Below are 21,560 nucleotides of genomic sequence, written 5' to 3' on the forward strand. Positions count from 1 at the left end.
TAGGGAACACTGGAGGAGGAAGGAGGGATGGATGGATGGATCTCTGCATAGGCTCACCCTCCTCACCCTCTTTACTTTCCTCCTCGTCCTCGTCCTTTGATTGATTGATTGAGAGAGAGAGAGGGACCATCTTCTATAGCAGTGGTTCTCAACCTTTCTAATGCCACGACCCCTTAGTTCCTCACGTTGTGGTGACCCCCAACCATAACATTTTCATTGCTACTTCGTAACTGTAATTTTGCTACTGTTATGAATTGTAATGTAAATATCTGATATGCAGGATGTATTTTCAAATCCCAAATACCCAATATGCCCAAATTTGAATATTGGTGGGGTTGGGGGATTGATTTTGTCATTTGGGAGTTGTAGTGGCTGGGATTTATAGTTCACCTACAATCAAAGAGCATTCTGAACATCACCAGTGATGAAATAGAACCAAACTTGGCACACAGAACTCCCTTGATCAAGAGAAAATACTGGGAGGATCTGGTGGACATTGACCTTGAATTTTTGGAGTTGTAGTTCACCTACATCCAGAGAGCACTGTGGACTCAAATAATGATGGATCTGGACCAAACTTGGCACGAATGCTCAATATGCTGAAATATGAACACTGGAGGAGTTTGAGAAAAATAGACCTTAACATTTGGGAGTTGTAGTTGCTGGGATTTATAGTTCACCTACAATGAAATAACATTCTGAACCCTACAAATGATAGAATTGGACCAAACTTCCCACACAGAACCCACGACCAACACAAAATACTATGTTTTCTGATGGTACTTGGTGACCCCTCTGACACCCCCTTGCGACCCCCACAGGGTTCTCAACCCCCAGGTTGAGAAACACTGTTCTATAGGGAGGGCAGATGGGGGACATATGTATACGTATGTATACTGAAGATATACTGTAAGCATCCCTACTTCACGGATTTTCACTTATCGTGGGTGGTCCTGGAACTTAACTGTTGCAATAAGTGAGGGAACAGTGTACTGTATCTTCCAGTATTTCTTACTAATGGCTATGGTGGCAAACGGTGATAGGATTTGTTGTCCTGCAACACTGGGAAGGCCTCATGATTCCTACCTTTAATACTGGTGATAACTAAGTCAAGATCAAGCTCTGTTTTAATTCAGACATTTTTCTTAAACTGGCAGTGATCACGCCTTAAAAAAGTACATTTCTCTGTAAAGCTCTCATAGTTTTCAGTTCCTCTTATTTCAGCGGCATCTGTACCTGTAGGCAGCCTGCATCCTGTTTATTACTATGGTACATTTGAAAGGCAGCTAGAAAAGGGCCAAGGAAGTGACAGTGTTTAAAAAATAGAAGAAAAGAAAAAAGGCCAGAAGGGGAAAAAAAAACTTCAAAGACACAACACTATAAAATAAAATAAAATTTATTCCATTTTGTACTCCAAATTCAAACAATCCGCTGCAAGTCGCAGACCCAATCTAACTCTGCATTATAGTCTTTTTTTGGCATGACATTTGCCTTTTAGCACAAAGTGGGCAGATGTGGCTCTCTAGATATTGCTGGATTGCAACAAAGCAAAAATAGTAAAATAATAATAATGATGATGATGATGGTAATAATAATTTTCCACTCCTTCTCTCTACCAAGGGAGATGGAAAACAAACAACGCTAAGATAATATAATATCAGATAGCTGTAGAGAAGTTAAATACAAACATTTTGGGTATTTTTTTTCCTGAAATGGACAACTTGTGTACTTACTCAAAACTTCCAAAGTAAATATGTGACACACAAAGAAAATAGAATGACAGTGAGGGAGGAGATGATGTCCAGCAGATGCTGGCTGTTCTTCTCAGTTTCCAAGGACATAGTTTCCAAGGACATGGGATTTGGAATTGAAGGAGCTCCTCTCATCAATTGCTGGGACTAAGTCATGATGGAGCTCTGCATGGCTGCTCTTCACCCCCTCAGGCCCCATCTACACTGCCATATAAAATCCATATCTGCTTTGAACTGGATTATATGGCAATATAGACTTATATAATCCATTTCAAAGAAGATAATCTAGATTATATGGCGGTGTAGATTCAGCCTCAGAAGGCAAACCAGTTGTATTTGGAATGGAGAGAGGGGATCTCACCAGTTTTGAAACAACAGAATGATGGAGCTGTTCCTGGCTGCTCTTCTCTCCCTCAGAGGCTATAGCAATGGGATTTGGAGTGGAGAGAGGGTCTCTCACCAGTTGTTGAAAGAAACCACACCATGAAGGAGATATACCTGGCTGCTCTTCCTTCCCTCCGAGGCCACAACAGTGGTAGTTGGAATATAAAGTGGATATAATATTTGCAAGGGACCACATTGTAATAAACAACCCCATTACACCTTCCAAACACCTGATCTACTGTCAACTGGAAGAGTTAAAAGACTTTCTGCAAATCTGAAATAGTAGCCAATAATATTTATCAGTGCCAAACAAAAAAATAAAATAAAAATAAAACAAAACCAAAAAACCACACAATAGGGAGACTTTCTTTTATTTTTGTATTTATTTGTTTTTTTTTAGAATACATCACAAACAAACAGTTTATGAAACTATTAAATATCTTCTCAGCACCAGCACTGAGTTTGAAAAACATGGAATACATGTGTGTGTGTGTGGGGGGGGGGGGGGGAGATGTAAAGGGCTTTCAAAACCAATTATTTGAATGCTAGAACATGGCCATACAGCCCGCAAAACCTACAACAATCCAGTATCTGAATGCTGTTGACATGTGTGTGTGTGTGTATGTGTGTGTGTGTGTATGTGTGTTCAACTCACCTATCAACTTCTGGTTCAACTCATCTATCAACTTCTGGTCACCCCATCAATTTCAGAATTTTCTTAGACCAGGAGTAAACAGAGGTGATTTTCTATTGCCTTCCTCTGAAATATAGCCTACAGCGCTTGGTATTTCTTGGTGGTCTCCCATCCAAGTATTAACCAGGGCTGAGCCCCTTTGGTTTCCAAGATCAGATAAGATACGGTTCCTTCAGGATATTTTGATATTGAGGTTTGGATACTGATATGGGCCATTTCTTTGTTATGTTTAAAGGATATACCCAAACAGAATGGTTAAGAGTCACCCATTGTTGGGTAGGGCTGGAAGTCTTCTTAGTGGAAGCCATATTGTACAAAGGATATAGAGAGAATGGGGGGCTCTTACATGCAGAAGGTAAGATGGGAAGTGAGGCTGGAAGTAACATAGCTTATAAAACACTAAGTTTCTTTCCCTAGGGATGTGTGGAAATGTCCCCCCTCTAATTCCTTATTTCTTTAATTTTCTATATTACAAAACTATCCCATAATCTATGAGTTCTGCACAGTGCACATAACAGAAAACACATAAAAATACAAAAAAATACAAAGCAGCATTAATGCCAGTCAGAAACACAAATATAAACCATCAGGGGCAAATAGTAAAATCAGTTATAAAAGCAGCAATGGATATAAAACAGTGCAAAGACCGAAAATGGCTTAACTGAGTGCTGAAGAGAACATAATGTAAACACCATATAGAACTCAAATTGGGTGGCAGAACTAGGTGCTTTTAAGAAAACTCTAGAATTGATGGTCAGAGAGTTTTTCCTCTTCAGAGCTCTGGCCCAACCCAAGTCATCAAATTAAGGACGTAAGATCAGAAATCCTGTTCCAGATTCTAGCCGCATTGCCTTCCTCATAGAAGATCTTGAGTTGACAGGCTTCATCTCTACCTGTCAAGGATGAGAAGAGATTGATGGAGAGGGAGTCATACTGGAGAAGAAATGCCATCCCTGGCCAGGGTCTTCAGCTTTGCATCTCTGAAGAAGAAAGCAAGCTTGGTTCCCAGAAGATGGTTTCATATCATACGCTGGAGTACATTCTTATAATCGGGGCCGGTTGGTTGCCTCTTCATGTTCACCATGCTGGAGAAAAGCCATTTCACCTGTGGGCAAGAGAGAAGGTGAGGATAATAGGAGATGTTTTTAAAAAGAGACTTGCTTGTCCCTATTGGGATGGTCAAGATGTTGTCATGTCCTGTCTCATCCCTCCATTGGTTCCATACTACTTTTGCACAGTTTGCATCAGTGGCATCAAGTTAAGCAGCTTTTAGTGTTTGCACATTTTATCCATTTGTGTGTTCAATCAACTGGATGTTCTTGATCTCATTACCTGTAAAACTTGTAAGCTACAGTGTAATAAGGGTTTCTGGACCATAATAAATTTATCATCAAATTGAAGAGGAAATGGGAGTTAGAAAAAGAAAATGGGACAATTTAAAAGTGTCTGAAAATATGGGAGAACAGAATATTTATCAGTACATTCCTGTTAAATCAGGATCTTGTTGGCTATGGTAACCCTTCCCTTCTCCTTACTTTGAATAGGGTCACGGTTGCACTATAGCACACGCTGAGAAGGAAGAGAATGAAGAAAATGAAGATGGTCATCCACAAATGCTTCAGCTCTTCCTCGTTCTCATCACTGTAACCATTCTCTGTCAAAACGGTTATAATCTGTTTCATCTCTGAAAGGAGAAAAACACGTCTCATTCCCATTGTTCATTGACATAAAATATCCCAACATTCACCTATCCACCCAATGATGCATCTGTACATTTCCTCTCTTATCCAGTCTACACATGTTTGCAATCTATATCTGTCTAGAGTGGCATAAAGTCACATTAGAGGAATTATTCTGTAATGGAATCCCATCACAAAACCTGCTTCCATCAACATATATCTTTAGGGTTCATATAAGCACCAGATATTAGCATGCATGCTTCTTCATTTACAGTTAAGTTGTTATGGGCATTGTATTATTGTATTATTATTTTTTCACTGTAATGTAGACCAGAAACCCATAACATAGAGAATTATGAATGAAGTCAGTGTTGTCTAAGGCTTGAATAGGAATGGACTGGATTCAAACTTTTTCACACTGACTTATATTCCAAAGATTTCACTGAGTAAGTATGGCTCCAAATCAATCAAACCCAACAAAATTTGTCACCTTACTTTGTAAATTTGTTTAAATACTTAACTTAAATTCTGAAGATTTCAATGAGTTTAAAGTATGGGTCTGGATCAATTTAATCCTACAAATATTATCATCTTCCTTTGGTAATTTGTTTAGGGGGTGATCTTCCAGAAGATCTGTCCTCTCCATATGGCCATTATGGCAAGTTCCATAGAGGAACTTCATAATATTGAGAAAATTGTTTCAACTGTCACTCTCCTAAATACTTGTTCATCCATCCTTGGTTGGTTTCCAAGGGGACAAAAATGCAGTGCAGTTGATATTCATTCGTTCATCTCTAGATCATCTCTTGGCCTAATCCTTGCTGAATATCTGATGAACAGCGAACTACAAGAGTGCTGGAAGCAGTTGCTCAACAAGTTTCAAATACTGAAAAGTCAATCTCAAGTAACATAGAAAGTTTCATCTTAGTGTCAATAAGACACTGAAAAAATGTGGAGCGCCTAGGGAAACAAAGAATGGGATGTGGCTCCTCAGCATTTTCTTTCCATTCTCTCCTTGGCAATTTTGGTTCCTAATTGATTCCCTTTCCACTGAGGGCTTTCTTCTAGAGGTGCACCATTCGTGGTCCTCAAAGATCACAATATTTCTTCATGAGTATTCCATCTGAACTACAATTAGACAACTCAGTTGTCTTCGAGATGTGGTCATTTTTGATATGTAGGAGGTTGCAACTCCTGGAAGTTCAACCTTCTCTGTAGGTCAAAGTCACACATGAGTATCTAGTCATGCATGTTGTTTAATTTTAGCTTTAATTTTTAGCTATATCCAATCTTGATCCTGGGAATGAAAAATTGATGTTTGAGCCCAACAAGGATGATCGTCTCTGCCCCAGACAGAATACTCTTGCAGAAATGTTGTGATACTTGGGAAGGATGATTATATATGGACTCATAGAAAGGTTATCCATTCAGCTTCATATCTCAGTAATTTGATCCCATGTGTCCAACCACCAAATGGGACATTAAGTACAATTATGGCACATTATGGAGTAAGCGTTGGTGAGGAGTTGATATGTCATGTGAATTTCCTAGAGAATCACAACTATGGATTTTTTTTTTAGGGTTCCTAAATACGCTTTCAGGACAAAGTGAGTATAATGAGCGTTGTAGATGACGTTGTATGTAATTGTCTTCTGTTCTACTGAACATTTATCCTAGCACAAAGATCTTTCAGTGTTATGAATTCTAATGGGGATTTTTGTGTAGGTTTTAGTGAAGGCCAATAGATGTTGAGCATAATTTCCAAAATGAGAGACACTTATGTTTAAGGGAACCTGGAAATCTAATTTTCTCTGACTTTGAAATAATTGTCCCAAATTCCAGAACTGGCACATTATGTTATCAGTGATGTTCAACAAATGTGTGTCTTTATTTTGTAGTTGTGAGTAGATCCTTGAACAGGTCTGTAGTGAACAATTCTTTCTGTTAGTGTTGATATTTGATAGGGTCGATATTTCCATAATATAGTGTCTTTATTCTCTGACCTTACATTGTGTGATCAGTGTTTTTGAATATGAATAGTTGAAAAAGTTTTCATAGTCAATATCTGCAGATAGGCGTGTCTTCTATGAGGAAATCATATATAGCCAGTTGGAGCTAAGGGGCTCTGGAAATTGTCGACGATTCTTTCTATCCCAAGAATACAGTGATGCCAAGAAACAAACTAGATTTTGATTTTTGTTAATGTGTCCTTTGCTCATGTTATTTTAATAGGTGAGAGTATTTTGTTCAAGTGTCTGTGTTCCTGTGCATTCCTTTATATGTATCCAAATATGCTGGATTGAACGGAGATATTTTAGTAACCTTTCCATCCCATTTTGTCCTTTTTTGGATTCGAGCCTCACTGGGATCATCCCTGTAGTTCTATTTTATATGGTATATCTAGATCTGATATGAAAATCTGGTGTCATAATTCAATTGCGCGAGAACCAGCATGGTGTAGTGGTTTGAATGTGGAGCGATGCCTCTGGACATCAGGATTCAAATTCCTGCTTGGTTGTGGAAATGCATTGGCAACTCAATGATTCTCAACAACAGGCAAAGGCAAATCTCATCCGTACAGATCACACCAAGAAAACCCTGTGATAGGTTCACTTTGGGATCACTATAAGTAGGAAATGTTTTGAAGGCCATCAATTGTAAACTTGAGTTTGAGGCACAAGAGAGTGAGTTGAGGATGAAAGGCAGGTGGAATCAAGCCGTTGTGGGAATGTTTGCAAATGACTGCAATTTAATATTCTTTTTTTTTATCAATGGTGCAACAGATTCTTTGTTCCAAAGGGATGTAGAATGAGTAAGAAAACAATGTAGAGCCGGCGTTTGGACTCAGATGGTAGAAGCCGACATGGGATCAAATCACTTCTTAATGTGAAGCTGATTGGGTAGCTCTGAGCAAATTCCCTTCACTCCTGACTCACTTAAAGGGCCCAGTGAGGATTAAATGGACCGAGTAGCCATTTCCACCTCTAGGTTTCGGCCCAACAAAAACATACAGATTTCATCGCACTAAATACATCTTGCTTCCGCTATTAACTGTGACCCCCCCTTCCCTGAACCCTAGAAATAATTTTTCTCCTTCATTTTTGGCGTCCACCTAAGACCCCACTGAAGACACCAATTCTTTTGTCAGGAACCACAAGAAGGGAGGTCTGAGAGTTGGATCTCTTTTATTCAGCTTTGGGCCAAACATGCATGCATGGGAATTTTTACAAATGTTTGGATACAATCTGGGATAGGGCAAAAAGGGCTGTGATACAGGATAGAGATGGTCTTCACTTTTTACCCTGGGATTTCTCAACGGTCCTCTGGGTGAACTTCATGGCAAGGCCTTCATGGATAACCATGCAGGTGAAGGAACTGCCTCGGTCCCAATCAGCTCTGGAGATCGACAGTTTGCTGTAGGCAAAATAGCTATCCTCAATGCTGTCCTTCAAGACTGGGGTTGTGGTGTGGTTGTCTTCAGTCAGAGCGTTGTTATCCTTCAACCACATGACAGAAACATCCTTCGGGTTCAAATTTTTGATCAGGCAAGTGAGGGTCAGCTGTGAATGTTGCTGAAAGTTTACCTCTTCACGGTGAGGGCGGAAGAGGAACACACTGGGTGTTGTGACCTTGCCTTTTTAAATGTCAAAAGGAAAAAAATGAGAGAAAGGAAGAAACAATGGTTATTCATTGTAGGCTATGATTGTTCAGTTTAGATCAAATTAGCAGACGTATGAGAAAGGTGGGTCTTTAAAGAGAGGAGATGAAGTCTTATCTGTGAAGGACTTTGACATGTTCTCATGAACAATGTGCAACTGCCATAGGTACTTTATCACAAGGTCATTCAAGAGAATGTCCCCCACTTCTGTAATGTCCACAGATGTTTCATAATTCTCGATCAATTCTCCACATTCTAGGTCATATTTTCTTTGTTTTACAGCTCTTGGGGTCATAGTTAATATTTTTTGAAGCTTTATGATGATAGGGGGTGACGTAAAGCGGGCTGACTATCCAAAGGAGGGTGTTTATGTTATCTTCAGTAACAACACTGCAAGAGTTCAAGTTTGTTGTGCTGAAGCCATTGTTTAGGTGGATATGATATCATAATTTTAAATTGTGATAGTTGTAATAAATTGTTATACTTAATAAATCCTACTGACAAAATGTATGCTTGTGAAGAGAAAGGAAATATGTGTTACTTGCATTGTTAGATGCAAGTGTTGCACGTGTTACTTGCATTGCTATCTTTGCAACCCCATTTTCCCCTATGAACTGGTGTGGGATTTAAGATCTGCTGGGGAGGCCTTGCTCTCGCTTCCACCACTGTCATAAGCATGGTTGGTGGGGTCGAGGGAGAGGGCCTTCTCAGTGGTGGCCCCTCGGCTTTGGAACTCCCTCCCCAGGGAGATTAGGCTAACCCCTACTCTGTCCACCTTCTGCATGGACCTGAAAACCTAGATGTTCCAGTGTGCATTTGATGATAGTTAGACCCCTGTTCATGGACACCCAACCCTAAATGATCAATAGATTATAGTCTATAGTCTGCTTTTGCACAAGTCCATGTCCAGCCTCCCTAATTATGATCATGTCCATTATATTCTTGGTTATTGATTCCTGAGGTTTGTTTTTTATATATTTTAATGATATATTTATACCCTGTTGTTTTTAATTATTTAATTAGATTGTGATATACTATTATGTTTTTAACTGTGCTTTAGTTGGTAAACTGCCCTGACCTACAAGAAGCACTGCCTGAATATCAAGCAAAAAGTGGGTGCTAGAAACAATATCATACCAAAGCTTACTGGCACAACTGGGGATCACAACCAGACACAGTGAACACATCTGCCCTTGTGCAGTGCTACTCTGCTGCTGAGTATGCATGCCCAGTGTGGAACACATCTCACCACACTAAAACAGTGGATGTGGCTCTTAATGAGACACGCTGCATTATCACGGGGTGTCTGCGCCCTACACCACTGGAGAAAGTACACTGCTTAGCCGGTATTGCACCACCTGTCATCCGCTGGGATGTAGCAGCCAATAGTGAAAGGACCAAGGCAGAGACATCTCCAGCTCATCCCTTGTTTGGGCATCAGCCAGCACATCAAAGACTTAAATCAAGAAATAGTTTTCTAAGATCTACAGAGACATTCGCTGGAACACCTCAGCAAGCGAGAGTCCAAAAGTGGCAGGTTCAAACCCAGAGCCTCAATCAATGGCTGATACCCAATGAGAGACTCCCCCTTGGGCACACAGAAAGTGCTGAACAGACTGCGCTCTGGCACCACGAGATGCAGAGCCAACCTTAAGAAATGGGGCCACAAAGTGGAATCCACGACATGCGAGTGTGGAGAAGAGCAAACCACTGACCACCTGCTGCAATGCAACCTGAGCCCTGCCACATGCTCAATGGAGGACCTTCTTGCAGCAACACCAGAAGCACTCCAAGTGGCCAGATACTGGTCAAAGGACATTTAATCAACTACCAAGCTTGCAAACTCTGTGTCTTTTGTATGTATGTTTGTTTGTTTGTTCTGTCCAAAATGTAATACAACTGTTCGGTTGCGTGACACGATAAATAAGTTGGTAAGCTCTGTTGTTTGCTCTGGGCTTGGTCCCACATGTAAGCTGCCCTGAGTCCCTTTTGGGGAGATGGTGGCGGGGTATAAAAATAACATCATCATCATCATCATCATCATCATCATCATCATCATCATCAGTAAGTGGCTTTGTGTCTTACAAGGACTGGATGATCGATAACGCATTGGGCTTTTTTGAATGAATGGGCAAGATGCTGGGATAACAGAGATTAAAGTCTAGATCCACAAACTGCATAGGAAAATTCCCTAGTATATGCTGAATCTCAGTTTAGCTCTGGAGCAAACTTGGGCCAAGCATCTAGGCCTGTTCAAAATGAAGTGTATTGAAAACAGAGAGAGTTAGGACATTAGGTTCTTGTGGTTTTTTTTCGGGCTATAGGGCCATGTTTTAGAGGCATTTCTCCTGACGTTTCGCCTGCATCTACCTCTGCACTACCTCTGAGGATACTTGCCATAGATGCAGGCGAAACCTCAGGAGAAATGCCTCTAGAACATGGCCATATATCCCGAAAAAAACCCACAAGAACCTAGTGATTCCAGCCATGAAAGCCTTCGACAATAAGTTAGGACATTGGTTTCCATACACTAAAAGATGGTGTGATATAGGTATTGTCTCCTGAGATGTACACATTCCTTTCTTTGACTCTATTGTTTCCGTCTCATAAAAATCTGAAATAGGTGTGCCAATCCCAGGGCCTCCTTCAGACTGATTGTTTATTGCAATTTGTATATGTGTGTGTGTGACTGGGGAGGGAGATGGGACAGGATGACTATTGTGTTGCTAGCTCTTGGTGCCAATAGTGTGTTGCAGTTGTTTTTTGTGTTTTCTCCTCTATGCCAGGAGGCTGCTAAAATGAGTTGTAGATGAGAGGTCAACAATGTTTCTCTCTTACCTTTACGCTTGAAAATTTTCTTAACAATGGGAGTGGGCACGCCTGGATATTCCACGGTGCAGGTGAATGTCTCTTCTGAATCCCAGTCTCTGGTAAGGATGGGCACAGTACTGACAACAGTGTAGGTGCCATTAAGTTCTTCTGATGCAGACATAGGTTCAGGGTCCAGGGATACCTGCTTTTCTCGTGACCAAGTCACCTTCAGCCCTTCTTCACTTTCCAGATTACCTACCACGCAGGAAACCTTGGGATCTCTGTTTAGGTATAGGTCATTTGGTGTCGGGGATTTGAGGTAAACATAAATGCCATCACATTGACCGGTACTGTCATCTGGGGACACAAAAATCATGTCAAGCACCTCAGCACCCCGTTGCATCTATCACTTGCTCTAGTTACTCTACCTGCTTTTCAGATGAGTCTTATGGCATAACCAACTGAAAAAAATCACTAGTCTTCCTTCTTTCTCAGCCCAATTCAGTAACAAAATTGGTAGACTATATTGTCATTTTTGGAGATTACATGTACTCCTTTGAACTGTATAATACTGAAAGAATATGTAAGACTCCTGTGTTCCCAGAAGTACATTCCAAGATCTCTCCTTGGATACCTGAAAAGGCAGATAATAGTGAACCGTGTATTTTGAGATATATATATATATATATATATATATATATATATGGGTTGGAAGCATACTTTAGAATTCTGTTGGAGGATCTGGAAAGAGGCCCACAAACACTTCTGGGAGGAAATATTTTTGAGTATTAATAAATGAAACCATGGATATCAAATCCATGGATATGGGGATTGTACTGTTTTAAGGAAGTACTGAGTACAAATAGGCACCCCATTGTAAATAAGACCTTTGGATTTCCTTAAACTGTAAGGAACACGCTATTGGTGTTCAGTTAAAAGGGACAGGCTTAGGGCATGTGACTTTGAAAACATCTCTGCCAAAGAGTGTTGGTGTCTCACTAAACTACAAATCCCAAGAAGAAAACACAATGCCTTCAAGCAACCTGAAAGTATTTGTTTTCCTTTCCCCCTCCTTTTCAACTAATATCCATTTTACACATAGTCAATGGAATTCACAAGAGGTCTTACCTTCACATTTTTTGGCTCGGCTTCTCGTGATGGTTTGGCTTCCGGGATGTGTCACCTTGCAGGCATAGATGGTTCCTTCCAGCCAGTCTGCTTGGCTAATATTGGCACTGCTGGTGGTACTGAAGGTGTACCCAACTGCATCTTGCCTGGGAGGCTCAGTGTATGAGGGGAGCAACCCAGACTTTCCACCTATCAGCCATTCCACGGTCACTTCTTTTGGGTAGAAACTTGATACAATGCAAGCCAATTCAATGGTGGCATCAGAGGAGCTGGGGCCGCAGGAGGAATGAAGTATGCGGACATCTGGGGGAACTGGACTATGTGTCACACAGCCTGGAGGGGAGAGGAATTGAATGGTGGAGGAAGGAATATGAACACCACATTCGGTGCACCATATCTCCTGTGCTCCAGTGAGCCCCACTTCTACTCAACTCCACAGTTATATCTAGGTAGTGAAGGTGGCAAGAAATGTGGCAGCATGAGGGTGAAGTCAGTAGCTTTGAAGGCAATTGGCTGTCATTGCCCACTAAAAGTATCTTCTATAACTGTTTTCCTTGCCTTTTCCCATGCTGAAGCACAGTCTCACCATCTCAATAAGGCCACACTATTCTTTTCTATCCAAATTCTCCATGTAAACTTGATTTTCTCTTACAACTCTTCACTTTGCCTCTTCTTGCACAAAAAACAGGGAGGCTGACCTTCCTCCTTTCATCATCACATAAGATTCAGCACCTGGACCTCTTCCATTCCTCAATCTTTGTTCATATTGGTGTACACAGGAGAACTTGGTTCACACCGGGCCCGTAGCCAGGATTTTGATTCGGGGGGAGCTGAGTTTGATTCGGGGGGGGGGGGGGGAGGCTGAGTCTGAGTGAAAGAGGGTCTACCCTAGCAAACCTTTTATATCATTATCCCAATACCCCCATGCATATGGGATATATTGAGCATGGTGATCAGATCATGATATGAATAAACATAACAGTTGAAATAATGTACCAGTAAGGCCTTCTTGCGAACCACCACGAGAATTTCGGGGGGGGGGGGGGGGGCTGAAGCCATGACTGGTTCACACATGGACAAATCATACAAACCATTCAAAAGGACTCAGGCTGGTAATACTGTTATAAGAGTAATGAAGCAATCAATAGCAATTTAAAATATATCACAAGAAATCCATCCACACACACACACACACACACACACACACAAATGATGCATTGAACATACAGCATGACCCTCGGGTATGCTGGGAATATGTTCCCAGCTGGAGTGTGATTACTTGAAACTATGAATATGTCTGAACAACATCTAATTTCCTTACTTCCAGTCCTAGAGTTGTATGGAAGGACCTAGACATTTCTAGAAAGGCAACCTTGCTAGGACTTCCTAGATCAGTGATGGGCAACCTTTTGAGCTTGATGTGCCAAATTTTTTCCAAAAACCTGAGCATAACTTGGGTGTGGTGTCAACTTCGAGAAAACCCCCCAAAGAATTTTGCAATATTTTTTAGTTTAAATAAGAAAAATGTATATTCCATGCTGAGTTATGGAGTGAACAATGGTCAAACATGCAGATGTTAAATTTGTAGAGTCTTTTACAAATTTAAGGATGGAATTAGATTGGCTCTTATAAGGTGTACTTCTCTGTATGCAGCCGCATGTGGCCGCGTGTCATCAAAAATAGCCGTGCGTGTCAGTACTGACACGCGTGTCATAGGTTCATCATCACGGTCCTAGACACTCCAATGCAACTCTGTGGCAACCTCTGGAATAAGTATACCATAGAACTGCTTGGAGGACCTAGCAAATGCCAAAAAATATCATTCTCCCCACAGTGCAGGTTAGTGAAAACATAGATATGGGTTCTGCTTTTATGGAGACAAGGACAATGATTTTGTATTGTCTGCCATATTTTATATGGTGTTGACCATAAGCAATCATTCAATAATACTACCCAATGTACCGTTACTGTTCTCCATTTCCACACCCAAAGATCTGATATTTTGGTTCTTTCCTTTCCAGGTCAATTGCCAGTTTGTTGGGATAGAAAATGAGCAGCAATGGCCCAGCATGACTCACGTTCAATCGTTTGGTCAACTGAGGAGCTGGTTGGTGCATGTACGACCTTGCATTGGAAAGTCTCGGTATTCCAGCTGGAGACTGGGACGGTGAGCTGGCTGCTGAGAGTGTAATGGCCGCTGGAGGAATGCAGTACTGCTGGGAAGGTCCGGATGCCAGTGGAGATAGCTCCTGAATTCCACTGCACTGTGACCGGCTCAGGATAGTAGCCAGTGACCAAACATCCAAGGCTCACTTCAGAGGCAGTTGAGAGATCTTGGCAACAGGGGGACAGTGGAAATACAACTGGAGCTGTGGGGGTGGCTGTGAAAAAAGAGGTAGACAGGATGATGGCAGCTCCCCTTACCAAACACACATAGAATCATAGAGTTAGAAGAGACCACATGGGGCATCCAGTCCAACCCCCTGCGATGAAGGAAAAGCACAACCAAAGCACCCCTGACAGATGACCATCCAGCCTCTGTTTAAAAGGCTTCAAGGAATGATCCTCCACCACATTCTGAGGCAGAGAGTTCCACTGTTCAACAGCTCTTACAGTCAGGAAGATCTTCCTAATCTTCCAGTGGAATCTCCTTTCCTGTCATTTCAACCCATTGCTCTGATTCCTAAGACCTCATCAGATGGGCAGGGGGAAAGCAGAGGGAACTATTCTTCTTCGTTTCCTATCATCTTTTCTTGTCTTCTGGGATGGCCTCATTTTCTGTCAATTCCCGTGCTTTCCCCACTTCCTCCCCATTTTCTGCAATTAGTCTCCTCTCCATTTTGAGATATTGGCAACATGAATTCCCAACACTGGAAGTGTGATGCCATTTTGCCAGCAACCGAAAATGGAGAGAAGATGCAGAGAAGACTGGGTCTGATAAGGTCCCAAGTCTCCAGTGCAGCAGAAAACAAACCTGCTCCCTCTTCCATATGATATCCTTTAAAATATTTAGTCCTCATGTCTCTCTCAGTCTTCTCTTCTGCAGGCTAAACATACACAGCTCTTTTAGCTACACATCATTAGGCATTGTTTCCAGATTTTTGATAATTTTAGTCACCTTCTCTATACATGTTCCATCTTGTCAATATCCCTCTTGAATTGTGGTGCCCAGAATTGGACACTGTGTTCCGAGTGAGGTCTGACCATGACTTCCCTTGATCTGGACTCCCTGCTCGAGGTCTATGCAAACTATGACCTTCCAAGTGTTTTAGACTTCAAGTCCCAGAATCCCTGGCCATTTGATAAGCTGGCAAGGGCGTCTCAGAGTTGGAGGCCCAAACATCTAGTGGGCCACAGGTTGTGCAGGCCTGCCCTACTCCTTTTAATGCAGCCCAAAATCCCATTAGGTTTGTTTTTTTAATTTTTTAATATATGTTTTTATTGCTGGAAGACCTCAGCAAGCGAGAGTCCAAAAGTGGCAGGCTCAAACCCAGAGCCTCAATCAATGGCTGATACCAAATGAGAGACTCCCCCCTGGGCACACAGAAAACTAGGCGACTTGCAAGGCACTGAACAGATTGCGCTCTGGCACTACGAGATGCAGAGCCAACCTTAAGAAATGGGGCTACAAAGTGGAATCCACAACATGCGAGTGTGGAGAAGAGCAAACCACTGACCACCTCCTGTAATGCTACCTGAGTCCTGCCACATGCACAATGGAGGACCTTCTTATAGTAACACCAGAGGCACTCCAAGTGGCCAAGTACTGGTCAAAGGACATTTAATCAACTTCCAAGCTTGCAAACTTTGTGTTTTGTTTGTTTGTTTGTTAAAAAATGCAATACAACTGTTTGGTTTGCTCCTGACACGATAAATAAAATTGCTGACACAGGTAGAATAATATCACAATCCATCACCATTTGAGAATACATATCAAATATTATTTTCTTAGTGTTCTTATCCTTACCTATTCCACCTTTATCTCCCACTTGCATCTATCGTTTTTACCTCTTTGTACCCCCCTCTCCCCTCTAGTAGGTTTGTTAGCTGCTGCATCACATTGTTTGCTCAGGCTCAACTTGTGGTCTACTAAGACTCTAAGATTTCTTTGAAAAGCACTGTTGTCGAGACAGGTGTCACCCATGATTGTTTTATTGCTCACTGATGTATTTTTTAATTTAATTTATGTCTAATTGTAGTGTATAATTGTAATTGTACTGGCATTGAATTTTTGCCATTACTTATGTGTAAACTGCTTTGAGTCCCCCTCGGGGTGAGAAAAGCAGTATACAAATACTGTAAATAATGAATAATAATAATAAATTCTGTATCTGTGTCTATTTTACCATAATGATCTCTGTGTTATGAGATGTCACATCCCATTCTTTTCAGCCATAGTTAATCTCACCACCAACCTCTCAGCCAGCTACAGATAAGGACAATCTCATGTCCAAAGTCATCCACTGTTCTGAACTGGATGTAAATGGTCATACTCCCCTGAAATAAAGGGGTTTCCAGAGAACACATTTATAGTGCAAGTGCCCAGCCATGTTTACATATGTTTATAAGAGCCTTTGGGTGCATCTATACTGTAGAATCAATGCAGTTTGACATCACTTTAGGTGTCATGACTAGAATCCTGGGGTTTGTAGTTTTACAAGGTCTTTAGCTTTCTCTACCACAGAGATGTCGATGTACTCACAGATTCCCAAAAACTCCTATATATAACTGCATCCTCTCCTACTGATTTCACAAGGATGCCTGTGACAGCGCAAGTGGCACCACCTATATTTACAGGGTAGAACTGTAAGTTGCAGGATTTGAACTGTTGTACCATGTCTGATTTTGCATTTTTACCCTGTAAATGTATAGTTGGATTGATTGGTTCTTTATAGCTGTTTGCACCAGTTAAATTGCTCCTCCTGCTCAATTGTTTGAGCCCACCTTTCCTAGAGAGTAGGACAGTGTTTCCTCTTCCATTCCACCATCAAACTTTCTATCAGATGGACGTGAGAGAGAGACTTGGCTCTGAAGCCCTTGATTAAGTTACGTCTGAGCACCAATTCTGAGGTTCTTACCCTTGAGACTTATGCTTCATGTTCAGATCACCCTGGACGATGATGAGAAGTCTCAAGCACCTTCAAACCAGTTCCTTTGGCACCAGAGGAAGGCTTTGTCCCTTTAAATATAGGCCAGTGGAATTGGGGTTGTGATTATTCCGATATTCACAGCCATTGAGAAAGAGGGACCTGGAAAAGCTTCTCAGTTGCAAACTCCTTGGACCCAAGACAACCAGAGACTGTAATGTATATTTTCCTTTACCCTTTTGAAACTTCCAGCTTATTGCCTTAAAGGGATAACTCTTTGTGAACAATAAAACCTATTTGAGTTATCTACAGTGTTTTGGTCTTTGGGAGTTCCAGTTTTCCTAAAGGAGGGCAAGAAGCAATCCCCTGGGGAAAGATGTCATGTCCATGCCTCTTTCACTAAGAGTTATAGCCCCTAGGCACGACGGCACAATGCCTCAATCTGTTTTTCTTTCCACGAAACAAACAAACAAACAAACAAATAAATAACAGTCAAGGGTGAAAAGACAGAAGAACTGTGCAGAGCTTTTCACTGGTAGAAACAAATTGAGTATGAAACAATTGATTTTCAGTAGAGGAGATTCTTCTCACACCTCTGCCTTCTTTTCACAATTATTAAGATTAGAAGAGATCCAACATGATGCCGTGGTTTGAATGCTGCAACAGGTCTCTGGAGACCAGGATCCAAACCCCCCAAATAGAAACGCAGTGGGCAAACCTCTGAAAGCCATATACTCTCAGTCTCAGAGGAAGGCAATGAATGGCAAATACCCTCTGAAGAAATGCTACCAAGGAAACCTCACAACAGGTTTGTCTCAGCATCGTCACAAGTCAGAAATGACAGGAAGGTGCACTGTCAGCACTACAAGGGCTAGAAACCTGCTCAAAAACAACTAAGAAAATTTGGTATTCTTAGGATGCTAAATGCCAAGCTTTTTTGTTTTTGTTTTTGCAATTTGTCAAACTCTTTACTTCTACCCTTACATTTCCAACACCATCCTCAAATGCACCATATTACCCTACTCCAATTTTCTGTCTTCAGAGGAAGTCGATGCTTTTGGTCTTGATCAAAAAAGAACAGCAGAATAGCAATGGCCACAGTAGCAATAACAGCAGCAGCAATAAAAATAAGATGTGGAGCTGTATGGGAGCTATTTAATTTCATATTCTACCCTGATTAACAAAATATTTACCCAGGAATTGGGTATAACAACCAGAAGTAGCTGCCTGTGAGAAAGGAGAGGGAATGTGGGAAAACTGTGAGTGGTTGGGAGGCAATTTATTGTGGGTTTTGTACATCTTCAAGTCTGTTCTGAGCTAAGGTAAACCTAAGACCAGATTAGCATGGACCTCACTACCTCTGAGGATGCTTGCCATAGATGCAGGCGAAACATCAGGAGAGAATGCCTCTAGACCATGGCCATATAGCCCGAAAAAACCTACAACAACCCAGTGATTCCGGCCATGAAAGCCTTCGACAATACATTTAGCATGGCGTTTTCTTGCCAAGATTTGTTCAGAAGTACTTTGCCATAGCCTTCCTCTGAGGTTGAGAAAAACTTGTTCAAAATCACCTAATAGCTTTCATGCTTGAGCAGGGGTTCAAACCCTGATCTCTAGCATCCTAGTCTAGTGTTCAAATCATCATTACACCATACTGGCTTCCTTAAAAAAGAAACTATGACATTCTAATTTTCCCACGCCATTTCTCTAGAAATGAGAACTGTAGTCTGACATAGCTCATGTATCCCATGCTTTTTTCTTCCTGACAGACCAAAATGCATAAAGTCCCCTCGGGGTGAAATGTGGGGTATAAATAAAGTAAATAAATAACAACAACAACAACAACAACAATACTTCCGAATTCAGACTGATAGAGTTCTGGAGTACAATATTCCTGACCTCAGGATCGTGTTAAAAATCAAAGTATGGATCATTGATGTTGCAATGCCAGGCAACAACTGGATTGAAGAGAAACAACTGGAAAAGCTGACACGATATGAGGATTTAAGTATCGAATTGCAAAGACTCTGGCACAAGCCAGTCAAGGAGGTCCCAGTGGTGATGGGTACATTGGGTGCAGTGCCTCAATACCTTGACCTGCACTTAAACACAATCGGCACTGACAAAATTACCATCTGCCAGCTGCAAAAGGCCACCTTACTGGGATTTGCACAAATTATTCACCGATACATCACACAGTCCTAGACACTTGGGAAGTGTCTGATGTGTGATCCAATACAACAGCCAGCAGATTGTCTGCTGTGGACTCATCTTGTTGTGATAATAATAATAATAATAATAATAATAATAATAACAATAATAATAATAATAATAATAATAATAATAAGCTTTCTGTGCCAAAACCTGCTGGCTCCAAGCAGCCTGTTTCTCCACTACTTCACAGTTGATGTGCCTTTTTCTTCCTGCATCCACTGCCTATGCTGGCAGTGTAGGAATCCACAAGATTCTGCCCTAAGTTTCTTCTGGGAAGTTGTGTTCCATTCTATCTCTTGACAAGTTTTCTGGGAATAGCTTAATTCTCCCCCTCTGGTAGGTTTTAAGCTACTCCCATCAAAACTGACTAGCATGTCCAGGCTCTAGAATAGTGTTTCTCAAGCTGTGCTCCTCCAGGTGTTTTGGACTTCAGTTCCCAGAAATCCCAGTTATCTTACCAGCTGTTAGGAATTGTAGGAGCTGATGCCCAAAACATCTGGAGGAGCACAGTTTGAGAAATGCTGCTTTAGAAAGTAGCTTGGGATCCTTTCTACCACCACAGATTGTCTTCTAAGAAGCTATTGCTAAAAGACAGTACTTGAAGAGTAATGGGCAGCTGCAGCATACAAGATGCTGTTGTGCTGCAACTTCTATTGGCACACACACCAGGGCTTCATGGAAGCTCCAGTTCAACATGAAAGAACTATTGGTCTGTTGCTCTACATTATATGTATATACATACACATACTTTAAGAGAATAGGGTAGATCTTGAAGCCCAACATACTAGCCCTCTTGCTACTGATGCTTGCATCTAGGCTCAAACAGGGAGACCCTCTGAGAAACCTCTTGCTTCCTGTCTGCCTTGAAGCCTGGTTCTTGACTAGATGGGGAGGTATCTCTTAGAGAAGCATCAGACATTCCTATAGCACAGTCTCAACTTAGCATCCACCTAGTTGTGCTGAACTACTCCAAACAGCATGGCTATGGGGATGATAAGCATTGTAGTTCAACACAGCTGGAGGGGTGTGATTTCCCACACATAGCTTTACATCAGTGGTTCTCAACCTGTGGGTCCCCAGATGTTTTGGCCTTCAACTCCCAGAAATCCTAACACCTGGTAAACTGGCTGGGGTTTCTGGGAGTTGTAGGCCAAAAACATCTGGGGACCCCAGGTTGAGAACCACTGCTTTACATTTTGTGGAGCTAGTTGCTCAACTCACAGATCAGGAATTTCTCAGCAAAGATTAGGCTGAAACAGTGATTTCCAAATTCTGATCATCCAGAAGTTTGGACAGCAGTTTCAGCCACTGTGGCCAGTGGTCAGAGATTCTGGGAGCTGAAAGACTGGGAATCGCTGGGCTATGGGAAGTCTTTCAAAGAGCTGCCCTTTCTCCTGCCAGCTTTGTTCAAGCTTGCTGTTGTTCTGGGCAGCCCCTAGTTTTCTTCTAGCTCCTTCTAATTCAGTGGTTCTCAACCTGTGGGTCCCCAGATGTTTTGGCCTTCAACTCCCAGAAATCTTAACAGCTGGTAAACTGGCTGGGATTTCTGGGAGTTGTAGGCCAAAACACCTGGGGACCCACAGGTTGAGAACCACTGCTCTACTCCACTCTGGAAGGTTAGGAGCTTTCTTGCTTTTTTATATGGTTAAGCTCAATGATAAAAGGTATTCCTCTGGATATCAGCCAGCATTTCTGATACTTGCAGCTGATGTTCAGTCTCATAGTCAAGCATCAGATGAGGGCGATGCTTTCAGATATGCTCCTAGCTACCTGCCATCTTCCGAAGGCCTACTGATCTTTTTGGAATCTTCTAGCAGAATAACATTCTTGATGCATGTTTCCAGGAACTTTTTATTAGCTTGTTTTCAAAACTTTAGGCAAGCTAGCAGATTTAGCAAAAAATTCACTGAGTAGCAAGCTTGGTACAAGCTTTCAGGAAGTGCTTCTTTACCCAACAGCTACCTTAAAAGTTGCTGCTACTCAGATGAGATTTTGGAAATCTCCCTGCTAAGCTCTGATCTGGGGTGGAATATTAGCTCTTTCTTCTGCTTCTCCTTCACTCCTAACATTCACCTGGGCATTCATGAATCTCACACTGAGCTTCTGCTTAAAGAAGGTTTCCAGCTAGCCTCCCTGCACCTTCCCTTTTAT

At 41.6% G+C, this 21,560-nt stretch overlaps 1 protein-coding gene across 1 annotated transcript in view; it reads right to left on the bottom strand.

The window, feature by feature from the left end:
* Positions 1–3,627: 3,627 nt before the first annotated feature.
* The window catches only part of LOC132779198 (uncharacterized), a 51,719-nt gene continuing 33,786 nt past the window's right edge, over positions 3,628–21,560 (bottom strand). Inside the window, 7 exon segments of the mRNA XM_067469561.1 lie at positions 3,628–3,722; positions 3,859–3,934; positions 4,365–4,511; positions 7,751–8,142; positions 11,005–11,334; positions 12,106–12,438; positions 14,184–14,486. Of these exon segments, the coding sequence (XP_067325662.1) occupies positions 3,628–3,722; positions 3,859–3,934; positions 4,365–4,511; positions 7,751–8,142; positions 11,005–11,334; positions 12,106–12,438; positions 14,184–14,486 (1,676 nt within the window).

This window comes from Anolis sagrei, chromosome 6, assembly GCF_037176765.1.
Source record: "Anolis sagrei isolate rAnoSag1 chromosome 6, rAnoSag1.mat, whole genome shotgun sequence".
In the NCBI taxonomy this organism is placed as follows: Eukaryota; Metazoa; Chordata; class Lepidosauria; order Squamata; family Dactyloidae; genus Anolis; species Anolis sagrei.